General features: G+C 36.8%; 1 protein-coding gene across 1 annotated transcript in view; it reads left to right on the forward strand.

Moving 5' to 3' along the window:
* LOC149807043 (uncharacterized) overlaps window positions 1–23,185 on the forward strand; it is a 40,586-nt gene extending 17,401 nt beyond the window's left edge. The window contains exons 3-4 of the mRNA XM_089950812.1: window positions 21,485–21,975; window positions 23,101–23,185. Coding sequence (XP_089806938.1) covers window positions 21,485–21,975; window positions 23,101–23,185 — 576 coding nt within the window. The remainder of the gene's footprint in view (window positions 1–21,484; window positions 21,976–23,100) is intronic.
* The last annotated feature ends 112 nt before the right edge of the window (window positions 23,186–23,297 follow it).

Genomic DNA, 23,297 nt, shown 5'->3' on the forward strand with positions numbered 1-23,297 from the left:
TTTAGTCGATTTGTTAGTAGAAAATCTGTTAAATTACTGATTTTCGAAGAATCAAACCTCATGCAGTTCTCTGCCTGACTTTAGGATTTATTGATAATTTTGTTAATTTTGTTAATTTGTTAATTTTAGTTGAAATTTAATCAGAATCAGATATATAAAAAAAATTTACTTGAGAATGTATCAACAAATCATCAAAATCAATTAGAAAGGCGCGTGAGGTTTGGATGTCTCTAACTTTTTCTGTACCAGTGAGGGTTTCCTAGCAATCTTAGACCCCTTCCCTTTGTTTAGAAGTCTTTATTCCTTTTCCTATTGCTTTCTTTAATGCCATTCCAGCAGCAGTTCCAACAGTACCAGGTGCAGCTGTTTTTGCAACAGGTGGAGCTGCAGCGGCTATTAACACTGTTATAGCTGCAAGAAGTGGAAATATACCACCTGTGTTAACTACGTCTTTAATGGCATCCACAGAAAGATCAAATTTAGCACCGGTATTTGATCGTTTGGCGTTATTGAAGTGCTTGAGTTGACGTTCAGTCAGTGATAGTTTATTTTGACCACCTCTGATCTGATCTGTTGTTAGTGGGTCTTTTTGTTCCAGAATACTTTTTGATACTGATTGTAGTTTTTTTTAATCTGACCAGGAGTCAGATTGACACTGACATGATGATATGACATTATAATTATCATGCGTGTTTAATTGATGTTGTCTACTGAGGCATCAATAACTCTCATTCGTCCACCAACACCTTCAAGTACCATTGCTTTATCACTGAGTATAACAGCGATTACCATGTAATTAGGGATAACAGCATCACCTATATTTACACGAGCTCGACAGATTGGTTGAGTAAATCTAAATGTTCCAGAGAAAAGCAATAACTTGGACACATCGTTGGAAAATCTAGTTGTGATATTTGTAGACCAGAATCAGTATTTTGATCACGTCCAATAATTCTCATCAAACGATGATATACACGCGCTACATGATTTTGATCAAAAGTTAACAATATCTATTCAGATGATTCTTGATGTCCGTTTATCCTTAAAGAAACCTCACTAACACCGAGTTTGAGAAATATCTTTCTGCTGTTACTTTGATCATTTATTCGTGCGATATTTGAAATGCGATGAATATATGTCTTGCTGCATAAACAACTTGCTGTGATGCTATATGCCATGTGAATAATCCATTAACTGTACTGTGAACGCGAGCTGTAGTCATTGTCAACCATGATAATGTTGATTTACCGCCTTGACCCATGAAAGATAACAATCGTTGTTCTTCGTCGATTGATGGAGTCATCACTGGCATCCACAATGAAAGCTTTGTTAATATCAATTTACCCTCATTAGCTGGACACCATATTGCATCATTGTCTGTAGCTTGTCTTACAAGTGCAACTATGTGCTTAGCTAAAAAAAAAACACTTTTCTAACATCTCTACAAAATCCAAAAAATATGAGATAATGGAATTGTGCATGAAAATCTTCTACGATTACCTTTTAACATTGATCGACGTACTGAGAATCCTAAATTAAAATTTGGATTAACGCTAATAATCATGTTTTCCACATCGGCGTCAGCAGCACCTGCATTGTTTCTTGGTCGTCTTATTTCATAATGTCTTTTATCAGAAAAGTCAGAAGTATCCTTAGCAAACATCACTGACGGACCCGCTGATCTTGAATAATCATCTGAATATATTGCTAGGCTTATTATCGTCGTGGCAACGTCGACGTCTTTCTAAATTGATTCAATATTTCTTCCGTCGATGATATATGTGGCGCTGTCAAGCAATGCCATAATACCATTATTAACAAAACCAACTCTATCATTAGATCCATATTCAGTATTATCTGCTTTTATAATTTCACCTTCTACTCCAATAAATGCTTCAGCGGGTAAGAAATATCTACTTGTATCCTGAACTTGTAATTCGATTCACCCACGCCGATATGGTTCTCGTCCATCGTAAGAATAATATTGATAATCACGCACAGATTCATCTTTGAGAACTGGGGCATCCATCTCAAATGCTGTATCTGACACACGCTTGAACATTTTATTATAATTGTTATCGTCTAACACGAAGACGACTTCCTGCTATCAGGCTAGCAGTTATATTTTTTGCAGCCAACTCTGCTATTTTATATATATATATATATTTGCGGCTTGATTTATTATTTTGCTAACATTTGAAGGCATAACTTCAGTAATGGGCAATTTTACTGGCTGGGGTTTTACTGGCTGTGGATTTCTTCGTATTAATCGTGCTAGTCGTTCCTTGATTGCCGAGAATGATTAACTAGCAACATCACCAACAGCCCCAATACCTTTATCACGAAGAACGTCAATAGCTTTCATTCCCAGTTGCTTTGCAATCGGTATTGCTTTTGGGGCTATCCTTTTAAATAGACCCTGAACAACATCACCGAGTCCATCACCGTAGAATGCTTCGTATGTTGGTAATGGCGAATTTATCACCCTGACCAGTCTCGGTCTAAGTTGAGAATTATGTATGATCATCTTATTTGAATCATTGTATCTAATTACATACCCTCAATCACCGTGATAACCATCAACGATTTCATCAATAAGAGACCGATAAACATTAATATCCATGATACCGCTGTAAATAGTCCTTGACAAATAGCAGCTGCTTCATTAATAATTTCTGGGGAATTATTACCAGCTCGTTTTCCGCCTATCAGAATTTCTAGTCTTTCAACATCGGCAAGAACGTTGCTAGGACATGGAGTAATAAGACCACTTCCATTTTTTGGACCAAAATATTTATAACAAGCTTCATCAGTTATTTCTTCTGTTGTAGGTACTCGTTCTTCCTCACTTGTTGTTATATCTGGGTTTTTTTTATATATATCTTAATTGGTGAAGAATGTAATTTCTTCCATCGTCGTTTCTTTTCAAGTCGCTTCTTCATTTCTTCTTTTGTCTCCTTTCTTGATTTGCTCGTTCAATATACTCATCTACTTCCCTGCTAAAGAGGCCAAAATTATAAATATCTTCCTTAGATTTGATTTACGGTTTATTAGTAGCGATGCGATATACATCCCTTCTCCAATCAGCAAATTTTAGATTATTAATATATTCGGGTTTTACATATTTATCTTTATCATGATATCCAAACGCAGCAATATCAATTATTTGGTCTGGGTCTTTGATAGCGGCAATACCTTCGGGCGTGAATTTATCTTTAATGTTAGTTCTAACTCATGGCATTGGTTGTGGTTGAACTTCACGTTGTGGTTGAGGAGGTTGCTGGGGTGGTGGTTGAATTGCTGGAAGACGGCCAGCAATATCAACAAGTAATGTTTCAAGAGCTTTTTGAACCGCTTCATTTGCTGTAACAGTTTCCTTTGTTGGTTCGACAATTGGTTTGAATACCTGTTCTGTACCTTCTGCAAATTCCACCTGAGACTCTTTACGAGCTTGATATTTTTGTCTGACAGAATCACGGACTGGAATAAAAACATTTAATTGCTTTTTGTCGCTCTCGAGCTAATCTAGCTGTGTGAGATTCCATTACTGATATAATAATGATTTAATTACTCACACAATACAGCAGCAGAGAGAGTACGACCATAAATAAGTATCACTGTGGGTAATCAAAACATATTTAAAAAAATTGAAAAACATGAACGACAAAGATAAAGTAACAAAATAAACTAACCCAATTAGAGAAACTCTCGGTTTTGGGTTATAGGCTTCGAGTTGTCGTTATTGACCTTATATTTTTCATTTTTTTCGTATGGGGTTTTATTTTTTGTAAATGGACTTTAAAGCAAGTGGTCCGTTCACCCTCTGAGCTGCTCCTTTTCCCTTTGCTCATATACATTGTATCAGGTTTGTGTGTATTTATCGGTACTGGAACGACATCAATTAATGAAATTAATGTATGATCTTTAAGAATAAATGAATAGTCTTTAAATAAATAAATGAAAATATTAAAAATTGCGTATTTGAGAGAGAGAGAGAGAGAGAGAGAGAGTTTAGTGTAAACCTGCCAGTATTATGTGACCTCACATTAGACTGGTGTCCCATTGCAGCCAAAGGTGTGGAAAGCTTCTGGCAGAATTTCTAATGGCATGAGGGACCTATTTTCTTTAAAGGCTTTGAGATATCAACATAACTCACTTTGGGATTATTGAAAGAACGCCACAGTCAGATAAAATACAGGTGGAGCCTTTAGCGAACTTATTTGCCGATGTTAGAGCACGCAGACAGTACTTCGAATAAGGGAGTAACATCTAATATACATATCTTGTCAGTTACATAGACGATCTCTGTATCCCTGATTTTAAATTTACAAGGTAAGATAATGTTGTTAGATACTTATTTTGCGTTTGAGGTATGGAGAAATTCAATGATTAAGTCGTATGCTTCAGAAAGAGAGTACGATGTGTTTCGCAGTTTCCGAAATCAAATGTGTGATACGCCTTTGTATTAAAAAATGTATTTGTCTATTAGTTAACATGTTTTTTAATACATGTAAATAGTCAAGCTTAAAAATGAGTTCATGCTTCATTCATTTGAAAAGTGATGTAGAAAAAAATAAATTGTATGATAACACTATTTTAATTCCAGATCTGGAGTTGTGTAATGCCCCAGTAAATTAGGGTCTACATCGTTTCTTTATGGCATTGCACAGCTCGATTAACATTGTTCTTAGAGATACAAATTTATATATGATTTTTTACTCAATATCTTTTTGAAAATATGACATTATTGTATAATGATGATAACTATGATGTTATTATATCATACTACTAATACGACCTTATTGTATTATAATAATAACTATATCATTATTGAATCATAATGATAACTATCAAGTCATCTACTTCAACACAATGTATAAGTCAAGTAAACGGTTGAGTCGGCATGTTGGGTGATTTATTTTCTGAGCAGCTGTATAATGATGAGAAAAAAGAAGAAAATGTGTAAAAGAAGAAATTTATTACGATTCACTGAGGTATTTGTTTTAATTGTTTAGTTGATTCGATCAAAAATTTATTGGATAATGACTTCTAAACTGAAGAAAGAAAACTTCCAACGGTTTTATACCACGCATGATCTGTTTCTTATTTTATTCCATTTATTGCACGACAACTGTGATAAGATTGACAATGAGAACGAAAACATCACTTGATGATGTTTTAAAGGACTTGGCAGAAACCAGTACCATACATGGAATACCAAGATTTGTTCCTGGTCGGCACTGGACCATTCGTCTACTCTGGGTTTTGGCCTTCCTCTTTTCCTCTGCCTATATGCTCTACCAACTGGTCGGACTTTTCGACGAGTATTTTTCCTACAAAGTCAACGTCAAATCTACATCGAAGTTCAGTGCTTTAAGATTCCCAGCTATCTCATTCTGTAACATGAATCCTATCAAGCTGTCAAAGCTGGGCGATGCCTCCACAAGTTTAAGGAAGCTCATTGAAGAAAGTTTTGTAAGTAAACTGTTTTTCTGCATTTGTGATAACACATAAAGGTAGCAATAAAGTAAATAAGTCATTCTTAAAGTTTGTCCTGGACATAATTTCACAAACAGACAATAGTTTTACTTAAGTCTGATTTTGACTGGTATTATGTAATAGATAAGGCACTGAAGTACTTGACATGGAACTGGTATTATGTAATAGACAAAGCACTGAAGTACTTGACAGATTGAACTGGTATTATGTAATAGACAAGGAACTGAAGTACTTGACAGATTGAACTGGTATTATGTAATAGACAAGGCACTGAAGTACTTGACAGTTTGAACTGAAAAACTTTAACATATTAGTCTGTATGTGTTTGTGAAAGAATATCATGAGCAAAATTAGAACCAATAAAACAAAAGGATAAAGTTTAGTTTAAGCTCGCCTCCTTCGTTGCCGTGATTATTCAGTCAGGGAAATGCCTCAGTAATTATACAGATTGAGCTCAGTCCTTCTGTAATGTAGTCCAGACACATTAATTCACTCTGATTGAATGAGTATTCAAGTTACCTTCATGTACCCTTACTTATATAAGAGTAACTTTGCTATATTAATAAAGAGACATTTTTATTTTTCTTGACAAAAATTTTTAGTGCCATAAATTAATTTGTTTACAATATATTCGTATCGTTGCTTTAGCATTAGATATAAAGAAAGTTTCTGCAGTTTTGATTCTTAAACCATTTTCGTGTATCAGATGCAACATTTCGAAACTCTTTCCAATAGAAAACAATGTTCACTCATCACATTCAAATTAAATGTAAATGAAATTTTAGTTCTTTCACAACGGATATTTAGCACCCTCGATGAATTTAGTGTTGATGCAGTTAGTTCGGCATTATGCTTTACGACACAAGACACAACAATGTTATTTAGTGCCGAGGCAAAATTGGAGCTAAAGTGCCTTGCTAAATGACATACCACAGTATCTGACCGAGGCCGGAACGATGGTAGGATTCGAACCAGTTTGAACTGTGTTCGAACCAGCACCGTTTTGGTCTTGAGTTCGGCTCGCTAACCATTGAGCCACCGCGCTCCCTTGTACATCTAGAATTAGTAAATCATTCCATATATGTCTGAAATGAATCAGAATCATATACCAAAGCTCCACTGCCCGCCTTTCAGACTAAAATACATGATATTACCGTATGTATTCGCTTAAAAGTTGAGCTCAACTGCAAACTGCACAGACCCAAATATGCCATCGCTGAATACGCCGTCATATCTGGGTCTGATCAGTTTGTAGGAATAATCAGTAGAACAAACAACATAAACCCTGATATGCAGGCGCTTTTGCTACTGCAATCAGGATATGTTGTCAACAGTGTGACTGGACTTGTAAGCCAGTACAGACGGTACCTCTGTTCAGTTTCGAAAGGTGGTAATATATTTGTAAACTGTATGTCCCTCAGTTTGTACATTTTGCGTTTGATGCATTTAATATTGGAAGGTATAGTGAAAGAGCACTTTAAAATTCTCACCTCATACTATCATGTACCTTATACTTTTATGTCAAAGAGCACGTTAAAATTTTCACCTTATACTATCATGTGCCGTCTCGTAAAATTCATTTTCTTACTCTCTATAATTATTTTGAACCTTTCGATCACTAATTAGTATCAACCAATGCTTTTTTTGATGCATGGTTAAAAAGTATTTCACAAATTGATTTTAAAAAATTTCAGTGCAAGGTTTTTGGCTATATTATTCAGTTGATAAAAATATGTATTACACTGATTTCTCTTCAAAAGAATATGAAATACATTGATGCTCTTTCGGACTGGCAAGAAATTCAATGATTTCATTTCACAAGAGTTTTCATACAACGATATCCTTTAAAAATCTGAAAGACAAACAGGACAGAAAAATATAAAGTGTAAATAATAAACAAATATCCAACAAAATAAAACAACAAACAATAAAAGTATTTACGTGCACAAACAATATAAATCATTAATAGATCGGGCAGTGTCCGGTTAAATGCTCCAACATGTACATGATATGCATATGATCATTAGCAATCTAAACATTATAACTCATCGTGGAAGATTTAGCTGTACAAATCACGCCATCGATCTAAAATTGCGCACGTTAATTAATTAAATATTGAAACACGAGTACCTATATATTCAGTACAATGTCCGATGATGCATTTGTTAATTTAATTGATATCAATTTCTCCGCGGATATTTACAGGCGCATCAGTTGTGCTTGTAAAGGCTTTCTTTAATGGGTTCATTGCGTGTTACGAGCAGTGCTGAGAAATCATTCATTTTATGTCTAGCATCTATTATACATACTGACAGGTATTTTGATACATTTATTAGTGCCAATCTCCACTGGAAACACAAAAATCTTTCAGATTATCAAATCGAGTGTTTTACACGATAAAGTCTTTTTAAAAATGTACTTCAAACCAATGAGCGTAAGAGAATCGCTGTTTAACAAGGTTAGGCAACTTTACAAGCTACAAACCTTAGAATTATCTTAGGGGCGAAAGTACTTTTGACAAAATTATATTTTGTGATTCAAAAAATAAAACCTGTGGCATTATTTTTTTTTATTGTCTTCGCCTTCTTCACAGCTTGGTAAATGTTCTTGTGAAATATCAGTAGTTAAGTGGGCCACCATAGGGACAATGGGAATTAGCATTACAGACCCCCCTGGGCCACTATAGGGACAATGGAAATTTAACATGGAGAAAAACGCTGGGCCACTCTAGGGACAATGGGAATTTAACATAGAGTTTGGGCTTGTCTAGGGACAAGGGAAATTAACATGAGGAATAGAGTTTGGGCTTGTCTAGGGACAAGGGGAATGGAACAGGGGACTATAGTGTGGGTCTGTCTAGGGACAATGGGAATTTAACGTGGGGAATAGATCGTGGGACTGTCTAGGGACAATGGGAAATTTAATATGGGGAATAGATCGTGGGACTGTCTAGGGACAATGGGAAATTTAACATTACGGAAACCCCTGGGGGATATAGCCTCAAGGGAATTTAACATATGGAAATTGAACATGGTGGATCTGTATAGCGTCAAGGGGAATTGAACATGGTGGGACTATCTAGGGACAATGATGGTAGAGGGTCAAACACAACAGAGACAGAAACATACATACACTAGTACAAGCGTGGGATTTATATATAAAGCATTACGAAGACCTGAAATCTTGCTGGGGTGTTCAAAAATTTGCATAATTGTAATGATGCTATAAATAGTTATAATCAAGGAAATGCTCAACGACAAAATGGATGTGACTAAAAGTAACGCTAAAACGACGAAATTGTCCCAGAATTTAAAGGAAAATAAACATATCCCCGAAAATTAAGTTACAATGGTTTAGACTAAAATGGATAAAATTAGTAACTACTTACAATATCAACTTCTGTGACGATCGTGAATAAATACCTATGTATCTATAATCAGCTGAAATTCCTATGAAATCCCACTATCTATTTATAGCTCCAACTTGTGGGTTTTTCCTTTGGAAAATCCCACTATCTTTTTATAGCCTCAGCTTGAGTGACGTTCCTGTTTATGAATTCTAGTATATATGTATAGCTACAAAATGTGGAAATCCCCAAGTCGATATTTATAGTCTCAAAATTTCCAGCGTCAGTGACGTCACTGTACTGAACACTAGGGGATAAATGTCAACAGTGTTGCAAGTGGCTGACCTGAATACACGCTACTGCAGGTAGGTAGGTAGAGTGTATCTGATAGGGATAAAGTGAGTTTTTATAGGGACAAACAGAGACCAATACACACACACACACACACACACACACACACAACGTACGCGCGCAGACATACGCACACACACACACACACACACAGAGGGAAGAGGAAAAAACAAACCCCAAATATACTATCAATACAGAAGGGAGATAACACAAACCCCAAATATACTATTCACACAACGTCGCTAACGCATACAAACCCCAAATATGCTATCCACACTCGGGAGGAAGAAGAAAAAACAACCAAATATACGATCTACACAACGTACGCGAACACACACACACACACACACACACACACACACACACACACACAGAGGGAAGAGGAAAAAACAAACCCCAAATATACTATCAACACAGAAGGGAGATAATACAAACCCCAAATAAACTATCCACACAAACGTACGCGAACGCATACAAACCACAAATATACTATCAACACAGAAGGGAGATAATACAAACCCCAAATAAACTATCCACACAAACGTACGCGAACGCATACAAACCCCAAATATACTATCAACACAGAAGGGAGATAATACAAACCCCAAATAAACTATCCACACAAACGTACGCGAACGCATACAAACCCCAAATATGCTATCCACACTCGGGAGGAAGAAGAAAAAAAAAACAACCAAATATACGATCTACACAACGTACGCGAACACACACACACACACACACACAAACACACACACACTCTCACACACAGAGGGAAGAGGGAAAAACAAACCCCAAATATACTATCAACACAGAAGGGAGATAATACAAACCCCAAATAAACTATCCACACAAACGTACGCGAACGCATACAAACCACAAATATACTATCAACACAGAAGGGAGATAATACAAACCCCAAATAAACTATCCACACAAACGTACGCGAACGCATACAAACCCCAAATATGCTATCCACACTCGGGAGGAAGAAGAAAAAAACAACCAAATATACGATCTACACAACGTACGCGAACAAACACACACACACATACACACACACACACACAGAGGGAAGAGTCAAAAACAAACCCCAAATATACTATCAACACAGAAGGGAGATAATACATACCCCAAATAAACTATCAACACAAACGTACGCGAACGCATACAAACCCCAAATATACTATTCACACAACGTCGCTAACGCATACAAACCCCAAATATGCTATCCACACTCGGGAGGAAGAAGAAAAAACAACCAAATATACGATCTACACAACGTACGCGAACACACACACACACACACACACACACACACACACACACACACACACACACACACTCTCACACACAGAGGGAAGAGGAAAAAACAAACCCCAAATATACTATCAACACAGAAGGGAGATAATACAAACCCCAAATAAACTATCCACACAAACGTACGCGAACGCATACAAACCCCAAATATGCTATCCACACTCGGGAGGAAGAAGAAAAAAACAACCAAATATACGATCTACACAACGTACGCGAACAAACACACACACACACATACACACACACAGAGGGAAGAGTCAAAAACAAACCCCAAATATACTATCAACACAGAAGGGAGATAATACAAACCCCAAATAAACTATCCACACAAACGTACGCGAACGCATACAAACCCCAAATATACTATTCACACAACGTCGCTAATGCATACAAACCCCAAATATGCTATCCACACTCGGGAGGAAGAAGAAAAAAAACAACCAAATATACGATCTACACAACCTACGCGAACAAACACACACACACACATACACACACACAGAGGGAAGAGGCAAAAACAAACCCCAAATATACTATCAACACAGAAGGGAGATAATACAAACCCCAAATAAACTATCCACACAAACGTACGCGAACGCATACAAACCCCAAATATACTATCAACACAGAGTGAAGAAGAAAAAGTTTTTTGAAAGCACCTAAGCCCTCACCTGCAATGACCAACTCTGTCAAACACCTACACCCCACCCCCACTCCCAACACTACAAAACCCATTTAACCCGTTATTTTATGGCATCAGTGTGTGATTTAGGAAACATCAAGACACAGAATGATGGATGAATAGACTGACTATTGTTTACCGACTTGCATGCCTAAAGAGCGTGCGTGAAGGAAAACATCCTTCCATTTCAATTCTAATTAAAACATGATCCAGACGGATAGAGAGAGGTGAAAGAGCACAATTTCATAAAGTGTGAGTAAAAACAAAACACGCCATCCTTATTATACAATGTCAAGACCAAGAGACACTTACGTTTTCTTTCTGGTCTATTCTCTTTTAGAAGGTAGTATGAAATTTCACATCAGGGCCAACGCATCGGCTCACATTGTCAATTTTTCCATTTCCATGTCTTTACTGGCACAAGTTCTTCATCATCTTCAATTTCTTCTTCTTCTGAATCCCTCTTCTCTGTTTCGTCTTGTTTTTGTTTCTTCTCTTTTCTCGTAGGGCACTCTGAATTCCAGTGTCCTTTCTCCTGACAACGATATTAGGTATCTTGACTTTTGTCTCTCTTTCTTAGACGAAGCAGGTATTCTGGAGACAAATACCCATTTACCTTTGCAGATATAGCAAACTTCATTAGCACTTACACACTTTCGTATGACTCTCATCAAATCAACGATCAAAAGAGTAAGTTTTGTTGCCACTTTCGCATGTGAATTATGCTTTCGTATGACTTTTAGCAAATATTTGACCAGCAGGTCGATCTGTGCTGACTCTTCCATCTTCTTGATCGTTTGAGAGCGGAATGAATACTCTGACGCTAAGACACTCTCCTTATATACAGAGACCTGCTGCGTATGAAACCTAGTCAAATGTAATTTTGCAATAAGATGAAACGATTTCATTGAGGAAGTAAAAAGCAATGATGTACCGTATCGCCTCACACAAAACCTGAAGTGTTAGTTCAAATCCGTGTCAGCGATTTCGAAGACGACATAACTGAGCTTTAATCAATGCTCTCCAATTATGCCACAAAACCACGAGTCCTGATTCACGCCAAAAGAAATTTCGTTCGGTCCATAAAAAATAGTATCATATCTGAGAAACGCAAAAAGGAACTTCCAGAAAACTGAGAAAGACGGCTTACACCTACAACGTAAATGTATGAGTTCAAGTAGTGCGTAAAACTTAGTCAAATTAAATTTTTATAGTCTTTACGAAACGATCTCTTTTCGAACAAGAAAGCAGACACCAAGCGACAATGGCGATCCGTGTCACACAACACTTTTCAAAATGTATATTATCAGAGGTTTGTTCTAGCGATCTGCACGGTTAAATTAAATGTTGATGTATTTTGCAATAAGACGGACACAATTTCCATGGGATCGCCCATGGTACGATTGTTCGTGCATTAGTTTAATTTTTAAAAATATTTTTTTTATATAAATCGCCTATAGGATAGACCCAGTAAAGCATGGCCATTCTCGTCACTGTCTGAATAGCTACTCAAGTCAATTCGAAGCGAACGCGGTAAGAAAATAAGTATAGCCAATGAAATGGCTTACAACGGGTGATGCATTGTTTTGTTCTAGGACTGTGTGGCATAATAATCCCTATGTTCTTGCGTTGTTACCATTACAGTGCAGACAGACTGAAATGTGAACTTACAAGCCCTCTTTGTGTGTGTTGTACCATTTCCTCTTACCACATCAAAATACTGAGCGTCACAGTATTGGTTCGCGTTTTCAAACTGACCATTTTTTTTTATATCTCACTTAAACATTTCGACATAAACACTCACACTCACATCGGTAGAGTCAGAACAGACGTGTTACAGTATTGAGGGGCATGTTATCTTTTCGTTTCAAACTAATACATTTGGGGCTTGTATGAAGTAAAGAACCGAAAGTACAGTGAAACTCAAGGATGATGACCCAATCTGTCTGTCTATTGATGCGTGTATTTACGTAAGAAGAAATATGACCTCTAAAACACAAAGAGATACGGCAAGCATGATTAGATCAAACACAACGATGTTTTCCTTCACGCCCGTGTAATTTAGAGTTTCAATCGTCTTTGAAGACAAACTTGGTCTCCTTTTGTAGGGCTTGAAATAATAAAAGAAACTGAAAAATCTTAAGCACTTTGCTATAGATAATTTCATCAACAGACTAAACAACATAAATACCGTTACAACAATAGAAAGCCTTAAATCTTCTATCAAAAAGAGATGCATGAAAAAAATTAAAGATTAACGATAACTAACCAATGAAACCGAATTTAACAAAGGCAATGACATGTGAAGAAATGCCTCTCACTTTGGAAAGGTAGGCGAATGTACTCTGTCATGCACCATCAACTTGAAAAAAATTATAAACAGAGAGAAACCTGAATTCAAAATTCAGTTGTTTCTTTTTCTTCAAAATTGTTTCGTTTCTTTTTTCTTTTTTTTTTGGAACAAATCTAAGCACTAATATAGAGTGGAAAAGGGAAAATGCACATACAAGCTTTGATATTTCTGAAAAAATGAGGGGATATTCCTAACGTTCATAACCACCTATATATGCTTGGACTTGTCTGTGACTTATCCACAAAACAAGATGTACATATTTCTGGTCAAGCTGCAAGTGTGTGCGTGTTTTTGAAAATGGTAAAAATGGGATATACAATTTTCTCGTGACACTTATAAAGTGAAGAGTCTATGCAAGTGTCAAAAGCCAAAGTCATATAAGTTTTGTATTTTGTACGGCTTGTAAAGATTTCCACTTTAGAAAATGTGAAGTATCACAAGTTATTATCACAAACAGAAGTGGAACATAAGGGCTTGCAAGAAAGAAAATAACCCAGACAGTTGGTGTCATCAAGAGTGCTAGAGACGGTACCCGAACCTGCTTGCTTGCTTACTTGAATTAAAGTGATTTTCGCTCTAATGGAGCATATATCACTGGTTTAATAACGCACCGCGTGATTTTTAATTACTCCTGGGAAGGAAAGAGAGCCTCATCCCCCCAGGCTTTTATGTACTCACAGACTACTTTTAAATTTAGCCAATCAGGTGTAGGACTAACTAGTCCTTAACAACCTGACTGAAAGGCTTTAAACATGAGTGGGAATTGTCTCACCACACACTCATTTTTCTGTCCGAGCGTGGTAAAGGAGGAAAAAGGTGCTCAGCAAGACAGCCATGGATGTTAAGTACTCACCAAAACGCTAGCCCGTACTTATTTCAAATCAAGTCGTGTCACCAAAAAAGACGACGTGTACGACATCAAAGGCATTGTCAAACGCAGAATGCCTCAGTGCTAACTGGCTAGGTCTGCATTTCTTGCTCCCGCTGCTGTTGCGTATATTTCTTCCCTCCACACCGAGTTCTGGACCTAATTCTTTAAATTTCGTTGTACCCGAACTTACATTATCCATATTATCACCAACAAAAAAAAAACCAAAAAAAAACCGCACAGACCTAAAAGAAACACTCACTCACTTTTTACAGAACATTACTATTTTTAAAATTTTGATAAGCGACGGAAACGAACAACTTAGAGTCACACTTTCTAACCAAGATAAAGAAATCATGTGCTGATAGACTCACTTCTGTATTTTTTCTTCTAACTGACTAACATATCATAGGCAATGGAATGTTATTTCTTTTCGAGAGTATGGGGTAGCCCTGAAATTTTTTGGGGGAACTTGAAGCGATCGCCATAGCTTCAAGTTCCCCAAATTTTTTGGGGAAATTTTAAAAAAAATTTCTTTTGGCGTGAATCAGGACTCGTGGTTTTGTGGCATAATTGGAGAGCATTGATTAAAGCTCAGTTATGTCGTCTTCGAAATCGCTGACACGGATTTGAACTAACACTTCAGGTTTTGTGTGAGGCGATACGGTACATCATTGCTTTTTACTTCCTCAATGAAATCGTTTCATCTTATTGCAAAATTACATTTGACTAGGTTTCATACGCAGCAGGTCTCTGTATATAAGGAGAGTGTCTTAGCGTCAGAGTATTCATTCCGCTCTCAAACGATCAAGAAGATGGAAGAGTCAGCACAGATCGACCTGCTGGTCAAATATTTGCTAAAAGTCATACGAAAGCATAATTTACATGCGAAAGTGGCAACAAAACTTACTCTTTTGATCGTTGATTTGATGAGAGTCATACGAAAGTGTGTAAGTGCTAATGAAGTTTGCTATATCTGCAAAGGTAAATGGGTATTTGTCTCCAGAATACCTGCTTCGTCTAAGAAAGAGAGACAAAAGTCAAGATACCTAATATCGTTGTCAGGAGAAAGGACACTGGAATTCAGAGTGCCCTACGAGAAAAGAGAAGAAACAAAAACAAGACGAAACAGAGAAGAGGGATTCAGAAGAAGAAGAAATTGAAGATGATGAAGAACTTGTGCCAGTAAAGACATGGAAATGGAAAAATTGACAATGTGAGCCGATGCGTTGGCCCTGATGTGAAATTTCATACTACCTTCTAAAAGAGAATAGACCAGAAAGAAAACGTAAGTGTCTCTTGGTCTTGACATTGTATAATAAGGATGGCGTGTTTTGTTTTTACTCACACTTTATGAAATTGTGCTCTTTCACCTCTCTCTATCCGTCTGGATCATGTTTTAATTAGAATTGAAATGGAAGGATGTTTTCCTTCACGCACGCTCTTTAGGCATGCAAGTCGGTAAACAATAGTCAGTCTATTCATCCATCATTCTGTGTCTTGATGTTTCCTAAATCACACACTGATGCCATAAAATAACGGGTTAAATGGGTTTTGTAGTGTTGGGAGTGGGGGTGGGGTGTAGGTGTTTGACAGAGTTGGTCATTGCAGGTGAGGGCTTAGGTGCTTTCAAAAAACTTTTTCTTCTTCACTCTGTGTTGATAGTATATTTGGGGTTTGTATGCGTTCGCGTACGTTTGTGTGGATAGTTTATTTGGGGTTTGTATTATCTCCCTTCTGTGTTGATAGTATATTTGGGGTTTGTTTTTGCCTCTTCCCTCTGTGTGTGTGTATGTGTGTGTGTGTGTTTGTTCGCGTAGGTTGTGTAGATCGTATATTTGGTTGTTTTTTTTCTCCTTCCTCCCGAGTGTGGATAGCATATTTGGGGTTTGTATGCATTAGCGACGTTGTGTGAATAGTATATTTGGGGTTTGTATGCGTTCGCGTACGTTTGTGTGGATAGTTTATTTGGGGTTTGTATTATCTCCCTTCTGTGTTGATAGTATATTTGGGGTTTGTTTTTGACTCTTCCCTCTGTGTGTGTGTATGTGTGTGTGTGTGTTTGTTCGCGTAGGTTGTGTAGATCGTATATTTGGTTGTTTTTTTTCTTCTTCCTCCCGAGTGTGGATAGCATATTTGGGGTTTGTATGCATTAGCGACGTTGTGTGAATAGTATATTTGGGGTTTGTATGCGTTCGCGTACGTTTGTGTGGATAGTTTATTTGGGGTTTGTATTATCTCCCTTCTGTGTTGATAGTATATTTGGGGTTTGTTTTTTACTCTTCCCTCTGTGTGTGTGTATGTGTGTGTGTGTTTGTTCGCGTACGTTGTGTAGATCGTATATTTGGTTGTTTTTTTCTTCTTCCTCCCGAGTGTGGATAGCATATTTGGGGTTTGTATGCGTTCGCGTACGTTTGTGTGGATAGTTTATTTGGGGTTTGTATTATCTCCCTTCTGTGTTGATAGTATATTTGGGGTTTGTTTTTTCCTCTTCCCTCTGTGTGTGAGTGTGTGTGTGTGTGTGTGTTCGCGTACGTTGTGTAGATCGTATATTTGGTTGTTTTTTCTTCTTCCTCCCGAGTGTGGATAGCATATTTGGGGTTTGTATGCGTTAGCGACGTTGTGTGAATAGTATATTTGGGGTTTGTATGCGTTCGCGTACGTTTGTGTTGATAGTTTATTTGGGGTATGTATTATCTCCCTTCTGTGTTGATAGTATATTTGGGGTTTGTTTTTGACTCTTCCCTCTGTGTGTGTGTGTGTGTGTATGTGTGTGTGTGTTTGTTCGCGTACGTTGTGTAGATCGTATATTTGGTTGTTTTTTTCTTCTTCCTCCCGAGTGTGGATAGCATATTTGGGGTTTGTATGCGTTCGCGTACGTTTGTGTGGATAGTTTATTTGGGGTTTGTATTATCTCCCTTCTGTGTTGATAGTATATTTGGGGTTTGTATGCGTTCGCGTACGTTTGTGTGGATAGTTTATTTGGGGTTTGTATTATCTCCCTTCTGTGTTGATAGTATATTTGTGGTTTGTATGCGTTCGCGTACGTTTGTGTGGATAGTTTATTTGGGGTTTGTATTATCTCCCTTCTGTGTTGATAGTATATTTGGGGTTTGTTTTTTCCTCTTCCCTCTGTGTGTGAGAGTGTGTGTGTGTTTGTGTGTGTGTGTGTGTGTGTTCGCGTACGTTGTGTAGATCGTATATTTGGTTGTTTTTTTTTTCTTCTTCCTCCCGAGTGTGGATAGCATATTTGGGGTTTGTATGCGTTAGCGACGTTGTGTGAATAGTATATTTGGGGTTTGTATGCGTTCGCGTACGTTTGTGTTGATAGTTTATTTGGGGTTTGTGTTATCTCCCTTCTGTATTCATAGTATATTTGGGGTTTGTTTTTTCCTCTTCCCTCTGTGTGTGTGTGTGTGTGTGTGCGTATGTCTGCGCGCGTACGTTGTGTGTGTGTGTGTGTGTGTGTGTGTGTGTGTATTGGTCTCTGTTTGTCCCTATAAAAACTCACTTTATCCCTATCAGATACACTCTACCTACCTACCTGCAGTAGCCTGTATTCAGGTCAGCCACTTGCAACACTGTTGACATTTATCCCCTAGTGTTCAGTACAGTGACGTCACTGACGCTGGAAATTTTGAGACTATAAATATCGACTTGGGGATTTCCACATTTTGTAGCTATACATATATACTAGAATTCATAAACAGGAACGTCACTCAAGCTGAGGCTATAAAAAGATAGTGGGATTTTCCAAAGGAAAAACCCACAAGTTGGAGCTATAAATAGATAGTGGGATTTCATAGGAATTTCAGCTGATTATAGATACATAGGTATTTATTCACGATCGTCACAGAAGTTGATATTGTAAGTAGTTACTAATTTTATCCATTTTAGTCTAAACCATTGTAACTTAATTTTCGGGGATATGTTTATTTTCCTTTAAATTCTGGGACAATTTCGTCGTTTTAGCGTTACTTTTAGTCACATCCATTTTGTCGTTGAGCATTTCCTTGATTATAACTATTTATAGCATCATTACAATTATGCAAATTTTTGAACACCCCAGCAAGATTTCAGGTCTTCGTAATGCTTTATATATAAATCCCACGCTTGTACTAGTGTATGTATGTTTCTGTCTCTGTTGTGTTTGACCCTCTACCATCATTGTCCCTAGATAGTCCCACCATGTTCAATTCCCCTTGACGCTATACAGATCCACCATGTTCAATTTCCATATGTTAAATTCCCTTGAGGCTATATCCCCCAGGGGTTTCCGTAATGTTAAATTTCCCATTGTCCCTAGACAGTCCCACGATCTATTCCCCATATTAAATTTCCCATTGTCCCTAGACAGTCCCACGATCTATTCCCCACGTTAAATTCCCATTGTCCCTAGACAGACCCACACTATAGTCCCCTGTTCCATTCCCCTTGTCCCTAGACAAGCCCAAACTCTATTCCTCATGTTAATTTCCCTTGTCCCTAGACAAGCCCAAACTCTATGTTAAATTCCCATTGTCCCTAGAGTGGCCCAGCGTTTTTCTCCATGTTAAATTTCCATTGTCCCTATAGTGGCCCAGGGGGGTCTGTAATGCTAATTCCCATTGTCCCTATGGTGGCCCACTTAACCACTAATATCATTAAAGTATCAGGACAATGAAATAGTGCTATCCATGCATGCATGCATGTATGTATGTATGTATGTATGTATGTATGTACCTATGTATGTATGTATGTGTAGGTATTAAAGACTAAAAACATGAAGGATGCAAAACAATGCACAAAACATAGTCATTTCACTGACTCATGGTAATTACTGTCCAGATTGTTAGTGTGGGGTGTCCCTAATATTGTCATCTTGTAAGTGTTTGTAAGGCTGCAGGAGAATCACTCAGACGAGGTAAAGGCTTTATTTCGTCTCAATGTATGTATGTATGTAGGTAGGTAGGTACGTACGTGTGTGTGTGTGTGTGTGTATGTATGTATGGCTACTTCTAAGCATCATGCCCTCATTCATCACGGAAAAATCAAAGCATTCTTAAAAATATCATGAAAGACCGATTACGCCTTTATCCATGCAAGAATCTAGTTATGCATGAAAGACATTGGTATTTTTGTAATTAATAAACAGGGACGTAATTGCATCAATTATGTACGATCACATCTGTCTCTCTGTGTATTGATTGGATGCACTCTTTTAACAAAATATCCCTTTTTAGGATAAAGATATAATTTGTAAACTTAACACATATAACTAAATCAATGATCTATATAACAGTTGTATATATTGCAGCCAATGCTATGCGAACAAATCAACAAAATAAAAACACTCAACCCATGGCAGGTATGCGCACATTAACGCAACCGTATATTCAAGATGGAATATAATGTTAGAAAAAGAGTGAGGAACGTTATCATCGTGTCTTTTTAAGTTCTAACTGCAGTGTTATCGAAACATACTTTCAGAAGACATTTTTTGTGAAACAAAATAGAGATAAACCATGTATCAGGAAGTCAGGAACTGTCCCAAATCTAAGTTTCTTCGGAAAATGGTGCAACAAAGTTTTCAAAAAAATTATTTGTTTCATTACTATAAAAGCATAAGAACATGATATTATCAATAAATAAAAATGTCAGAAAGAGATATTGCTCCAATATTTTTCTCAGAAGTAGCTAACAGTTCTAGTGAACCTATTGTTACGACTCAATGGTCACAAACTAAGTAACAGAAAGAAACAAAACCAACAAGTTATGTAAAAATAACAAACAATTAAATTATCAACGTTATAAATGAAAATTTGAGAGGAACTTGCAGTATTATGAAGTGAATCCCAACAAATCATAATAAAGTTCTAGTATGAAAGTTCACAAGAATGAAAAGTTCCGTATACATTTCAAACCAGGAAAAGTATTGGTCCGCCAAGAATCGTGATATTCTTAAGATGGCGTCATTCAGAACTCCTTTGAATAATTCACAACAGTTACAGAATAATATAATAACGAGCACTTTCTACTTCCACCCAACACGAATAATGTATAAGTACAACATAAAACACGTCTGCATACTTACAAAAGTAACACAATAAATGAGGATGACTCCAAAATCGGAATTAATCCGAATTTTTAGTTCTCATTTCATATTTAACTCTATTACGACTGTATTTTAAAATAAAGCTCACATGACAGATCACACTAATCAATTTAGTTCGAAAATTGCTGTTCACGTGACCAAACCAAACCCATGGGTAGTTATAAACTCTTCTAGAACCGTCCAAAACCTATCAGCCAATGAGAAATTAATCCAAAGACGTGATTAAGATTTATTATTAAGATTATTATTTGTAATCGTCAACATATAAGTAAGCATCTATTTATAGATCCTATGTAATTTTACGCTCTTTGCAGACCCAAGTTACGCAGTCAAAATCTAGCTAAAATATTCTGTACAATTTACAGCCATGGCTTAAATTACAAAATTTAGATAAAATTATGTGCCAGGAGTTACAGAAAATATAGCTATACATAACATCTACGTCATAAAAGTAAAAGAAAACTAAAAACAAACAAAATTAATATTCTTAATCAAATATCAGCTATGAAACAAAGCTTCTAATATTAAAAAAAGCTTTTTGCTATCAGCTTACCAGCTACACATACTCTACTGGAACAAGAAAGCAAAGGTTTCCACCATTAATGAGTGTTGAACCTTCCAGGGCCTAAATAGGCAATAATAGTTCGAAAACGTCACAATTTCTTTATTTCATTAAATTAATAGATACTCAAACATTGTCAAGATCTTTTTTTAAAAGCAGTCTTCAATGAAATTATCAGCACAGCAACTTTGGTAAAACATCAATGACCGAAACAAACATTACATTGAGTGAATGATATAGCAAATAAGGCCAATGTTCAAGATTGAATTATTTTAAAAACTTCCGCATGTAATGACTTAAAACTATTACGAAAGTATTATCATCCACCGAGTTTGAAAGTCTGGTATATTTTCTAATCACGTAGCATTGATTTACCATGCTAAAAATTATCACTGATTATATGTTACAGACACCAGAATTTGAAACATCTGGTAGACGTAAAAGGAATGCAATCTCCCCTCTTTCCTGGTCCATACGTCCTACACCAGCTTCCCTGTTCGACAAACCTTTAATCCCCATGCAGGTATCACTGTTGGAAGGATCTCCATTACTTCTTCCTTTTGATAGTTCAACTCTTTATGCGCTAAATCCGGGTCTTGACTCCATCTTACCAAATACTGGAAACATAGGACCTTCCTCTGTCGCGTCCCTGCTCACTGTTCCTCCAAATGACCTTAACAAAGACTACATCTGGAAAAATCTCGACCAAATTAACGAAAAAGACTTGCTGACTTCATACTTATCGAAGTTCTCCGAATACAATACTTTCGTTGGAGAGGATTTTGTCGAAGATGGTGCTGTCGACTGGCAACATTACTTTTACCAGGACCTTTTGGCCGATAAAGATGAATGGAAGGAGAAAACAGAGCTTTTCAGAGTCTTCTTCAAAAATCAAACACTGTGAGTACGATGGGTTAACTCTTCTTCAAATATGATGAAAGTCTTGGGCAGTTCAATTTCGATGTGTTTTTTTTTTTACACCCGTCACTAGTTTCCAGAGTATGAATCAGCACATGGACAAGAGAAAGATTAAGAAAACGATACGACAATTAACATGTTGGTATAGTACATGAATGATACGGTCAAGAAGGGGCAAACTATATCAAAGAGACCTATTTACTTACCTCTTCTATAAGATTAGTTCTCAAACGAAACACTCCTCGTCTGTTAGATTTAAAACTGTTAAAGACAAGTCAAAATTGTAAAGAATTGCGAAGAAGAGTTATAATGACTAATTATCTTCATAGAAAACTAATGAATATAGGACACAGAAACGACTTCGAAATCACTTGAAGGTACGTTGTTTAAGAACCTGCAGCTCATATTAATTTTCGTCAATAATCATTATTACGGCTACATCTGCAAGAAGAACAGAAATTTATTTGAAAAATAATCCCCAAATATAAACTTCATGTCTCTAGAACGTAGGAGGTAATGTTTGATGTAGTCCTTTATTCCACGTGCATGTACATACTTAACATTGTTAATGTACTTTTTCACATTTCCTTGTCCAGTATGTGAGTTAATTTCTTGTGTGAATGCCTCTATTTAGCAACTTCTTGTAGGAATACCTCTGTTTAGCAACTTCTTGTTGGAATACCTCTATTTAGTAGCTTCGTGTAGGAATACCTCTATTTCGCAATTTCTTGTAGGAATACCTCTGTTTAGCAACTTCTTGGAAGAATACCTCTGTTTACCAACTTCTTGTAGGAATACCTCTGTTTATCAACTTCTTGTGTGAATACCTTTATTTAGAAATCGGGTATTCTATATAGTTTCTTACAAATAAAAGGTTTTAAAAGCAAATGCATCGTTGAAAATCAGCTTTTACGCCGTCAAACAATTAAAGAGTTAACTTCTTGTTTTTCCTCCAAAGGTGGTCATTAAACACTCTTTGACCAATTGTTCATTAACACACACACACGCACACGCACACGCGCGCGCGCGTAAGCCATTCAAATATAATTATTGCAAAAAATCTAATTAATGCACTGACTTGCCCATCTTTATCATTCATTTTTTCAGTCAGAAAAGATTGTTCCTGGGACACAGCGCAGAAGACCTGGTCCACAAAGCCATATTTGCCACAAGGATACAGAATCCTCAGTAATGCCCCTCTTAGCTATAAATGAAATATATGTGCAGGCTGGATCATTGCATTTGAAGGCCACCTTCTGAAATGAGCCTAAATCACTGCAAGGCGTAAACAATAGTACATGCTT

The sequence above is a fragment of the Sinohyriopsis cumingii genome, chromosome 1, assembly GCF_028554795.1.
Source record: "Sinohyriopsis cumingii isolate HCF-2022 chromosome 1, ASM2855479v2, whole genome shotgun sequence".
In the NCBI taxonomy this organism is placed as follows: domain Eukaryota; kingdom Metazoa; phylum Mollusca; class Bivalvia; order Unionida; family Unionidae; genus Sinohyriopsis; species Sinohyriopsis cumingii.